The 12,525-nt window shown below is 36.7% G+C and overlaps 1 protein-coding gene across 1 annotated transcript in view; it reads left to right on the forward strand.

Annotated features, from left to right (window-relative positions):
- The first annotated feature begins 320 nt into the window (after window positions 1-320).
- LOC101618727 (selenoprotein T) overlaps window positions 321-12,525 on the forward strand; it is a 17,514-nt gene continuing 5,309 nt past the window's right edge. The window contains exons 1-3 of the mRNA XM_004674918.2: window positions 321-529; window positions 11,324-11,434; window positions 11,962-12,088. Of these exons, the coding sequence (XP_004674975.2) occupies window positions 393-529; window positions 11,324-11,434; window positions 11,962-12,088 (375 nt within the window). The 5' untranslated portion in view covers window positions 321-392. The remainder of the gene's footprint in view (window positions 530-11,323; window positions 11,435-11,961; window positions 12,089-12,525) is intronic.

Genomic DNA, 12,525 nt, shown 5'->3' on the forward strand with positions numbered 1-12,525 from the left:
ACTAAATCAAGACTGCTAAACTGGTGTTCCCCAGTGTCTCTGAAGTCTGAAGATGTCTTGAATTAATGAAATTATATGCAGAAGCCAGATGCGCAGGTGCTTTAGTTACTAGGAAACTTTGACATCCCACCAATAACTTGGTTTCTTCCCTAAACCCGTCCCTGGGGCCCAGACTCCGCACCCAGCCAAGATGGTGGGTCAGCACAGTGAAACAGCTCAAGCCTCTGTCTCAGTCTGCGCAGGCGCCGGGCTGCGCAGGCGCCGGGCTGCGCAGGCGTAGTCCTGCTTACCTTGCCGACCTTGGCTGGTGGCGCCTGCGCGCTGGGAGCAGTGGGCTCAGCGCCGGCCGCAGTCTTGGTCTGAGAGCGGCCGAAGTAGCTGACTCGGTTAGAATGAGGCTCTTGCTCCTTCTTCTGGTGGCGGCGTCGGCGGTGGTCGGAACGGATGCCTCGGCCAACCTGGGCGGCGTGCCTAGCAAGAGATTAAAGATGCAGTACGCTACCGGGCCGCTGCTTAAATTCCAGATTTGGTGAGTGTGCGCGCCGGCTTCTCGGGCCCGCAGGACCTCTGCCCGGCGCCGTTTGCTACGCGAGGTCCAGGCTCTGTGGCCTGAGCCTCCCCGGGCCCGGAAGACGGCGTCTGCGGCCCGCCTTCTCCGGGCGCTACCTGGGGCGTCAGGTCGCCCGCCTCTCTTCCGAGCCGTACAGTGCTGGGAATGGGGAAGGAGGGCGCTAGAAGGTTAAACGCCAAAAGGGGAAGATGCGGGGACACTTGTCAGCGCGGACGAGCGGCCGGCGTCTGCGCGCCATGGCCACGGCTCCTGCGGGGCTGGCGCGCTCCGCGCTTATCAGCCAGGTCTCTGCCCCCGCGCCCCCGCTCCCCCGGCCTCTGCCAGGCGGCCTCGCTGCCCCACTAGGTGAAGATGAGCGCGTTCTTGGAGGGGACCCGCGAGTGACAGGCCCTTTTTCGCGAGACTGCGGTTGACTGTTGCGTGAGGGGAGGGCTGACTGCTGGAGGGCGTGCGGAGGGCTGGGGAGGCTGACTTGACTCGCAGTTTAGGGCGTCTTGCTCTGCTTGACAACCGTTAGCTACCAGACAACTGGATTACTCCCCACCCATCCTTACCGCTCCCCTGCCCCCCATCCCCCAGGCTCTCTGCACCCGCCTACCAGGAATAGCATACCCTGGCATCTCGTTAGACTTTCAATTCTCTTCTTGTGCATTCAGAAAAATAGAAGGGGGGGGGGGAACACCCCGCAGTTTTCGATTTTATTTTGTATGTGATTTTGTTCTTGCTTATTTCCTGTTGGACCCAGAACAGTAAAGAATAATAAGGTTAAGGTTGGAGAAGGTTTGAAAGAATCAGCTTAAAAAAAAAAAAACACTCAGTATTTTAAGCAGAAATTAGAATCCTGTATTGCAAAAGAAACTTTTTCCTAAGTCTTGATTGGAAATTAGTGCGGGCCACGTGCATTTAAAATTATCTTTTTCAAATTTCACGGGTTATATAAGTTAGTGTTCTACTTATCCAACTAGTTTTTGCTTAGTCTTTAAAGACTAAAAATCTTTAACATTAAAAAAAATCTATCTGGCCCTCCCTGGTGGCGCAGCAGGTTAAAGCACTGCACTAAGAAGCTGAAACCACTTCCTCATGAGTTCGATTCCCGCCTGCCCGGAGGTGACCACATGGTGCGGCAGACCTCTCCTGACCCGCCCGCTGCCCCCCTCAGCAGTATACTTCATCGATCTGCCTGTTCTGCTCCCCACTCTGTCTCTGGTGAAGTCTTTCACTACTCCTGAGTCTCTGGCCTGTACCCCAGTTCTGTATGCACAAATAAATCTTTAAAAAAAAAAAATCTATCTACTCTTGAAAGAGAGTCAGGTGATGAGACTATTTTTAAGTGAAAACTAAAAACCTTGTTATGTCTTCCCAATTAAAAAAAAAGAAAGAAAGCTCTCTGCTGTGTATTGTGTACCCTGTCATTCATCATCCACATATTACCAAGTAGTATTTCGGCTTCGACCAACCCCATCGTTTTTTAAATTAGAAAGTGGTAGTGATTATATTTTTGGATCTAAGTGTATAAAAAAGATGGTAGCTTCCCAGGTTATGTAATTTTTCTGTTTCCTACTTACATATATGTATCTTAGTTTCACTTGCGCTTTTTTCAAAATATTCTTTACAGCTGTGCGTATTGGAAAACTTGCCACAGTAATTTAACAAGCATATCTTCGTCTGAGGATTATCATAGCATATTTCAATGTGTGTAAACAGTTGTAGGGAACGGTATTTCAGTCCTTAAAGTTAAATTATAAAATAAAAGTCGTAAGTACTTTAGTTGCATTTTGGATCCTTAGCTTTGTCTTTATTTTTTTAATTTGTTCATACTGCCCCAAAAGTCTAGTAAAAGTTTTCTTTTGCAGTCCTTAACACATAGCATGTTATATACAAAACTGAATGCTTCGGTTATTTTTATTAATATGCAGATTGAAAACTATATTTTCCATAGTTATGCCCTACTATATTGTTATGCCCTACTAAATGCTGGTAAATTTGGTCTATTATTTGTTCCTTTTTTCCCTCAGAGACTTCCTAGAGGGAAAGTGAATGTTGGATTTTGGTTTTAGAAGAAGCTCTTGGCCATTCCTTTGCAAATTTAGGAAGGGGCGAGAAAGATAAACAGTTCAGGATAAATATATGAAAATTCTTTTATTGCATTTGAAATCTTATTATAAAATATAATTTTTCTTAAATTAACACAGTTGACACTTAAAGAGAGTTAACTTTACCTTCCTTTCAACTCCTTTTGTTCCTTATATGAATTATATGTACTTTCTCCCATCATATTGTTTATATAACCAAATAATAACAGTGCAGATGGGATCTATGGGAGGACAGTTAAGCATAGTTTAAAACAGTCTTCATGCATTTTTTTTTTCAGTAATTAATTCATTCAGCACCTCATTGTCCCAAGTGCTAACAAGTTTAGTGAACTTGGCGAACATAGCATCTTCTGAAGCCTGTAAAATGGCACAATAGGCCCTCCCTGGTGGCTCAGCTTAAAGCACAGCACTAAGAAGCTAAAGCCACTTCCTCAGGAGAGTTTGATATCCATCTGCCCAGAGGTGATCCACATGGTCTCTCCTGAACGGCCTGCTGCTCCCCTCAGCCTGTACTTCTTTGATCTGCCTGTTCTGCTCCCCGCTCTGTCTCTGGTAAACCCTCTCATTGCCCCTGCACCTCTGCCCTGTACCCCAGTTCTGTATGCACAAATAAATCTTTAAAAGTAATGGCACAATATTACTTTATGTACCCCAATAATAGGTCTATTATATCAATTGCTTGAGCAATAAAATTATATAGGTTTGATTGCATTCACTTCCTGTTTGGGGAAAGCATTTGTGAAGCTTATTTGGGCATTTTAGTATTGGACATGAAGGAAGTTCTTTAATCAGTTTAAAATGTAGTTCCTTTGTCACATTTTCCTTTCTTGTGATTCTTATGTGTAAATATATTCTGATAGGTAATGCTTGGCATACTGTTTATGTGAAATTTTTTTTCCCCATATCTGTGCATGAAGTAATACCTGTGCATTTAATTGATGGCTACTGAAGCAGATTACTAGTAGCAACTCTTTATAGTTAATACTTACTTGAACATTTGGCAGTTGATTTACTAAGAATAGTAAATTCAGTTAAGATTTCAAATCATAAGCAGAATATAGCAGAGTTTTCCAATATTTTTTAAATTTAATAATCTCTTGCTATAATTTAGGACAGTCTACTTCTAAATGGAGTTTAAACAGGTCAATGAAGCAACTACTAACAGATTTTTATTTAAATTTATACCAATTTAGCCTTTGCTTTGAAGGCAGGGAAATAAAGACCTAACACTGATTTGAATGTTGATGCTGATTTAGATTAGTAAAATGCTGAATTGAAGAAATCCAAAAAATTGTGAATTACAGAGATTTTGTTGGTTACTGTAGGTTTAATAATTGCATATTCAACACAAACACTCTTTACAGGCACTTTGCTTGGTGCTGGAAATTCAATTCACTGCTCTCACAGACTAAGCAAGAGTGAAAAGACATTGGACAACACATGTAAAATTATGATTATGTTGAGTCTAGTGAGGGAAAAGTTAGATATTATGTGAAAAATTAGGATCAGGGTAAGTTTCTATGAGGAACTGAGTTTTGAAGGATAAGATTTATTTGGAGAGCACTTTTCAAGCAATGGGAATTAACCTGTTCAGTGGTTTTGTTTGTAGTAGGAAGACAGAACATAATTTCTTGAGGGTACCAAGACTACTAACCTCAAAAAACAGAGACAGTGCCACAGAATGGAGGTTTTGGTTCCTATTTAAGGGGAGAGGTAGTTTCATTGTGGAAAAGGCATTGTAGGGGACAAAGAAATAGATGTGGGGAAACCATTTAGGGAAACTGTTGGAGTTACCCAGGCAAGAAATGATGAAACACTGACTAAAAAAAAGGTGGTAGTAGAAGTAGAGAGTAAAGATCCAGGTATGAGAAGTCTTAGGAGATAAATTTTGTAATTTTTGGTGGGTTACAGGCTTTCATTTTTGTCATTTTAAACACGAAACAACTGCATTATCTAGCTGAAACTGTGCACATAATACTTATTGATAAAGTACTTTATTCAGTTCTTTTAGATAAAAATATGAATAGCTTTAAAGGTTTTTTTATCCTCTTACTGAAAATTGAAACTTTGTGTTCTTTACACTTTTCCATTAAGGTAAGTACTAGAAATCAAAGTAAATAGACCTTTTAGAAATACCAAGATAACCTCATAAAATTAAATAATATAGTTACTGGGAAATTGGCATTACTGGACTATCAATTTGGAAGCTCAGGGTTATTATTTTATCTGCCACTTTTGAATGACCTTGAGGAAATGATTTCATCTTTTTAGCTTTCATCTTACTCATCTATAAAGTGAGTATATTTATATACTAGTCACCTCATTTGTACTGCCAGGAAGTTTAAAGAAAAAAATGAAAGCATGCCTGTATGTTTCGTTTTTGTATTTGCCACTGAAGAGCCTTCTGGTTCCTCTGATTGCATTTTTCCTGAGGAAAGGGAAATCATGATTTCATATAGCTTACCTTGACAGGATTGGTGAGGAGAACTCTTGTAATGTAGATTTTAGCTGGAACCTTGTTTTATTAATACCCTTTTTTTCCCATACTGCTTCTTTTCACTGCCAGAGTTTTGGAAAGAATTTGTTTTTACAGTAAGGTTTTAAAAACCAGTTGTCTGGTGGGAAAGAGAGGCAACTGAACAATATTACAGTAAATGTTCTGTTCTAAGTGTTCTAAAGATTTAATAGAGGGTTTAGAGACCCAGAAGTAGTAAGCTTGTAGAGATGATATGAAATCTTGAACTTCACCAGGAGATAGAGAATGCAATAAAGCTGAAGCTAGAACAGTTAAATGATGCCTGACTCAGCATAAAAGGAGGAGGAGAGAACAGGAAATGAGGGAAACTATAGAGCTTGATCATCAGTTTTAAGTTCCTAGCATTGTGCGTATGCTGCTGTTTATCATGTGTTTCATTTATTTGTTTTAAAAGGATAAAAATATGAAAATAACTTTCTAGCTATGAAAGTAATACATGTTTGTTGTAATTATCATTAAAAAAGTATCCAGAAGAAAGTAAAAAAATCCTTGTAACCCTCTATCAACATTTTGAGGAACCTTTTTCAAGATGATTTTCTACATATACACCTATTATATTATATTATGTAGTCTTACATAAGTGAGTTTATTATTGTAAGCTTTTAAAAAAAATCTGTTTCCCCTCTATCACTTAGCTTTTCACAGTAAGACATATCTACATCAACAGGCATGGTATTCCTTAATTAATTTAACCGGTCCCTCTTTGGTTAACATTCAGGTTAGTCTTCATTTTTTTTTAAGATTTATTTATTTATTTGTACAGAACTGGGGTACAGGCCAGAGATGCCTGTACCCCAGAGGATTCACCAGAGACAGAGTGGGGTGCAGAACAGGCAGATCCAAGTAGTACACTGCTGAGGGGAGCAGCGGGCATTTCAGGAGAGGTCGGGGCAGGCGGGGATCGAACTCATGCAGAAGTGACTTAAGCTTCTTTGTGCTGTGCTTTAACCCGCTGTGCCACCAGGGAGAGCCCAGGTTAGTCTTAATTTTTATAAAACTCCTTTCTAAGGTGAATATGCTGAACTGTCTTTGTCCAGTTGTCCATTATTTTAATAAACTAACTCCCTAGAAGTAAAATGTTACTATTGTGTCATTTTAAATGTCCACATAGTTAAATTGGTTGACTTCTAGAATGTCTTAGAATAAATTAAGTTTAAAAACTTTTTAGTCTATTCCACTGTAATCAGAGAATATGATATTTTTTTGAGTTCATTGCAGTGTCATTTGAAATCAGTATACAACAAACAGGACAAGGAAGAAAGCAGGAAACAAAGTAGCCAATAGCTTTCTAGTTTGGCTGGTGAATTATGCATAAAACACAATACATTTTATTTTTTATCAGTCCTTCTATCAATTTATAAAAGTAGAGAGGGTGAATTTATGACATGAATTATACCTCTGTTAGAAAAACTGAAAAGAATTAAAAACATGAAATTGTGGGCCCTCCCTAGTGGCCCAGCCAGTTTAAGTGCTGCACTGCAGGTGAGCTGCAGCTGCTTCAGTGCAAGTTCAGTTCCCCCCAGGTAATTCATGTGGTGCAGCAGACCTCTCCTGTCTCTCCCGCTGCTGCCCTCAGCAGTGTACTCTGTGGATCTGCTTGTTCTGCTCCCCACTTTGTCTCTGGTGAATCCTCTCACCCACCACACCTCTGGCCTGTACCCCAGTTATGTATGCATAAATAAAGAAATCTTTATTTTTTTTTTAAAAAGAATTTCTACAGAATGTAGATCACCATTTACTAACTGCCTTTATGAAGTCATTTATATTGCGTTTGCTACGTATCTTATTAAGCCTATTAATAAAAATGCTTTCTTGAAGAAAGAGATAAAATTCCTTACTTAAAGAGAGAAAATTCCTTACCTAGAAAGACCTGAGGAATTTAAAGTGGTTTATTAATCCTTGATAGAATAGTTTGTACCCATTGCTATTTTCCTTAATTGTTATGCTAAAAGTATAGGGGAATTAGAAGTTAGTGACCTTAAAAATAAGGCAAAAAGAATGGAGAGTATAAGAACTTTTTTAAAGATTTATTTATTTATGCATAAAGAACTGAGATACAAGCCAGAGGTGCAGGGGTGGTGAATGACAGAGTGGGGAGCAGAATGGGTAGATCTATGAAGTACACTGTTGAGGGGGAGCAGTGGATGGGTCAGAAGGGGTCTGTCACACCATATGGGTCACCTCTGGGGCAGGAATTGAACTCACTGAAGCAGCTGTGGCAAGCTTGCAGTTCTGTCTCTTTACCCATTGTGCCTCCAGGGAAGGCCCATAAAAACATTATTAATTAAATTTTAAATTTATTAAATCTTTGTAATAAACTCACTAAAGAAGCAAGGAAACTTAGAAAACACTGTAGGTATATTTTGTGTATTGTGCTCTCATGGTTACTGTAGTGCTCAAGGGGTAGAGTGGGGAGGGAATTCACTTGATTTCAGTTAATACAGTTTCTTAACTTGATAAATAGATAGTTCCTTAGTACTACTTTTACAACTAAAACAAAAACAAAAAACACACAAGCATACAAGTACTTACACATCCAAATAAAGCACTTAGAGAAAGTGATGTGCCAGGCAGGTGTCTAGCACCGCCTTATCTACTAAACAGAAAGGAGAAATAAAAATTGCATCTAAAAATTATAGTTTTCAATGATCAAGAACTGTTGGACTGATGCTGTAGATCACAAACCATAATATTTACAAAAGATCATGTTGTTGTTGTTGTTGTTTTTTGGATAATGTAGGGGAAGTATTATTTCAAAGTCCTGAATATCAGTGGCACAAATCCATTTGAACTGGCCTAGAATGTGACATCACAAAATCCGTTGTAGTCTCAGCTCTGACTAGAGTATCATTACATATCTATTGCCTGGTAGAATGTTTGACACATAGTAGGCAGTCAATAAATATTTAAGTGAATGAGCTGAAGTAATACATGGTGAATAATCAAGAAAAAATTGCTTGATCTCTGTTGGTCTTATTATTTCTCCCTTTCATCTATTGAAAAGAAATTACTAATTATTATTACCAAAGAACATATAATGAAATTGTTAATTTGTGCAAAGGGAATATCAGTAATTATACTTTAAAAAACCTCAGGTTTTTAATTATTTATTACATTAAGGTCAGATACTTTGACTTTTAGATTATCAGCTGAATTGTAAACAGTGATGCAGACCTGTACCTAAAAATAGGTGGCACTTGTTGGTTTCAGGGTGGTTAGGTGTATAGATTTAGTATCTTCAAGACAGAAACAGCATAAAAATTATTATTGAGAAAATTGTGGCAAAATATTAATACTTGATGAATCTAGTAATAGTAATGAGATATGGATATGGTGAATGTTTAGTGAAAATAGATTCGTGATTTTAAATCTTTATAGAGATTTACTCGCCCCCATCTCCCCAAATCATACTATTTTGAGATGTAATCCTTTCTGAAATTTTTATTTTAAACATAGAGGATGCATTTATAAAGAAAGACTAGTGAATTTCTCACCTTCTTTTGGAAAAGTGGGTTTTCTTAAATCAAGGTCTAATATCTATTGTTTTACCCAATCAGTACAAACACAATGCAGTTGCCTTGGGTTGGTGGTGGTTGATATTTTTTTTTCTTGATGACAGTGTGATTGGCAAAATTGGCACCTGAGGTTTTTTAAAGTATAATTACTGATATTCCCTTTGCACTAATTAACAATTTCATTATATGTTCTTTAGGAAAACAATGTAGTAATGTACTTAACAGTCTTACCTGAATTTGTAAGTGCTTCTGTTGAGATGGTAGCAGTACCTCTTTTCCCTCCTCCCATCTTTGTTGAAGTGTGATTGACAAACAGAAACTGTATAATTAAGGTAATGATTTGGTAGATTTAACATATATTGGGGAAGTGACTATCACAATAAATCAGCTAACATTCATCATAACATGTTAATTGCCTTTTTTTTTAAATGATGAGAACATTTAAAGTTATTCTCAGGAGCTTTCAGGTATACGGTATTGATTGACTGTAACAATATGTTGTCCATTAGATCCCCAGAATTTATTCATTTTATAATTAGAAGTTAGTACCCTTTTGACCAATCCTATATTCCACACCCCATAGCCTCTGGCAACGTCTAATCTATTCACTGTATCTTACAGTTTGACAGTCCTTATGTATGATTATGTGGTATTTATGTTTATTAACTTGTTTCATGTAGCACAATGCCCTCAAGGACCATCTTTGTCTCAAATAGTAGGATCTCCACATTTTTTATGAATAAGTTCTATTTCACACATACCACATTTTAAAGAATTTGTATTTGTGTGTAAATGGACACTTAGTTTGTTTTCATGTCTTGGCTATTGTAAACAATGCTGCAGTGAACATGGGGATGCAGATCTCTCTTTGAGATAGTGATTTCATTTCCCCTTGAGTATACCTTGAAGTGGGATTGCAGGATCATTAGAATAGCCCTATTTCTAATTTTTGGAGCAACCTCCTTTGTGTTTTTCATATTGGCGTCACCATTTTACATTCATACCAAAGTGTCCCAGGGTTGTTTGATTTGCATTTTCCTGTTGACTAGTGTTGTTTCCTGTTCTCCATCTGTGTGTTATTATTGGAAACATGTCTGTTCAGTTTCTTTGTCCTTTATTTATATAGATTTTTGGCTATGAAGTTGCATGAGTTCCTTAGATATTTTGGACAAAACCCTTATCATTGATATGCTCGGCAAATATTTTCTCTTTTTTTATAGGTTGTCTTTTTGTTTTGTGAATGGTTTCCTTTGCTGTGCAGAATCTTTTTAATTTGATATAGTTTCAGTTGTTTCTTTTTTCTTTGTTACCTTTGCTTTTAGTGTCAAATCCAAAAAACTTGCCAAGATTAATCTCAAGGAGACTATCTCCTATGTTTTCTTATAGGAAGGAGCTTTATGGTTTCAGGTATTATATTCAAATCTTTAGTCCATTTTGAGTTTTTTGTGTGATGTAGTTTCATTTTTTTGCACATGATATCCAGTTTCCCCACTTTATATTCTTGGTTCCTTTGTTGCAGAGTAATTAACCAAAGTGTTTTTTCTGGATTATTGATTCTGCCTACAGATCTATGTATGTTTTTATGCCAGTACCACACTTCTTTTGGTCTGTGTTTGTAGTATAGTTTGAAATCAGGAAACATGATGCCTTCAGCTTTATTCTTAAAATTGCCTTGGCTAGTTGGGGATCTTTTATAGTTCCTTATAAAACTTTAGTATTGCTTGTTGTTTTTCTGTAAAAAATAACCACAATATTTTGATAGGGACTGCATGCAATCTTTAGATTATTTTGTGTATCTTGAACATTTTAATACTATAAATTCTCCAGATCCATGAACATGAATGCTATCTTTTAATTTATTTGTGTTTTATTTCTCATTAGTGTATCCTTTATTCCTTGATATATATGCACTTTGGTAGTTTATTTTACTTTTCTTGCTGGGGCATTGTGTACCATATACCCAATTTAGTTGTTCAGGGACTTTTATAGAGATGATTGGGTACTGTTGATTTAATTTCTTGAGTAGTGTTGTGAAATACTGTTACTTTATTGAAAATTATCTTCCCAGCTTTTGATTTCCTTTGCACAGTCAGAAGGAGTGTAAGAGTTATTTAAGGCCCTTTTATTCTGATTGAACATTACAAGCACATTTGCCCACTTAGGAGCAGAAAGAGAATAAGAATCAGTTTCATGTCTCATGCCTTGATTTTTTTTTTTAAGCTTCTTATTTTGAAAGACCCTGTTTCAGAAGAATAAATATAGTTTTCATTTCAGTGCTTATACAGGTATTGACTTATTAAAAAGGCAAATTGATTTTCAAGTTCAGGATACAGTGACATATATGAGAAGTTATTTTTGGTTATACAACAATAATCCAACTCTGTAAGTATGGCATCCAAATGGAACATTAGGACACACAAATACACACAAATTTGTGAAAAATTTCTGTGTATTTTCATATCCATCATCTAGCATCAAACATTACTGATTTGTGATTGTTCTTGAGAAACAGTGTTGGTAATAATTGTTAGGCTTTGCATTATTGGAAAATATACCTAAACGTCTAATCATTTAGCCACTTAATGGAAGTACTTTTATTTTTCTGCAGTGTTTCCTGAGGTTATAGGCGGGTGTTTGAGGAGTACATGCGGGTTATTAGCCAGCGGTACCCAGACATCCGCATTGAAGGAGAGAATTACCTTCCTCAACCAATATATAGGTAAGTAATTTCAATAAATAAAGAGGAAAGAATTATTTTACTTCATAAACTTTTTTGAAGTGTCTGTCCTTAGTTGCTATAATTTCTTGGTTACTAAAATAATGTGTAGAGAAATACTATAACAAGTTTATTTGATCCAAAAATAGAAGAATTTTTTTCTGTAAAAAGGAAGAGTTCTTATACAAAACTTTAGTATTGCTTGTTTGGTTAGTTTAAAAATGCCAATAAACATATTTTTTTTCTTAAGTAATTTTTATTGTGAAAATAGATCAGGAACTCAGTTTTTTTTTTAATCAATATTATAAAATTCCATAGTATTAAAATACTGCCTTTAAAGGACATTGTCATATACTTTTACAAGTGAATTTGTGATTAAATATGTGTAGCAAACTTTATTTTTTCACTAGTAATAATGAGTAACTTTTAGTGTCGAGCAAATGCCTATACACATAAACTTGAGTTGTGAAATAATTGAAGTAGATCAGAAATTGTAGCTCCTAATAAATTTGTCTCTTTTCTTTTAATAGACACATAGCATCTTTCCTGTCAGTCTTCAAACTAGTATTAATAGGCTTAATAATTGTTGGCAAGGATCCTTTTGCTTTCTTTGGCATGCAAGCTCCTAGCATCTGGCAGTGGGGCCAAGAAAATAAGGTATGTAACTTAGTAGCTTTGGTGGCTGTAAGTTTTTAGGTTGTCAATAAAAATATTTTAGTGGGCTTTTCTTTTTCTTTTAAGACTTACTGCTTATTCGTCATTTTATATGTTTTTCAGTTTAAAACATTTTAAATCTCTGAACAAGGAACTTAGTCTCCCTTGGCTTTAATTTTCACATATATTTATTAAGATTGACCTTATTATTTGTAGGGTAGGATGATGTTATTGTGGTAGAACCTGGGCACAAAATAATTTGATATTGATTAAAGTCATATTCAATAAAAAATCATATACATATATTTTTTTAATTATTACAAAAGTTTATTTTTACATCATTTTGCACATTTTTTTTCCATCTCGATTGTAATCCCCGCGGGTTTCCCATCACCAAATCACCCGTATGCCACCACCATAGTCCCATGCATTTCCCTCCC

This window comes from Condylura cristata, unplaced genomic scaffold, assembly GCF_000260355.1.
Source record: "Condylura cristata isolate star-nosed mole 26May11 unplaced genomic scaffold, ConCri1.0 scaffold00003, whole genome shotgun sequence".
Classification (NCBI taxonomy): Eukaryota; Metazoa; Chordata; class Mammalia; order Eulipotyphla; family Talpidae; genus Condylura; species Condylura cristata.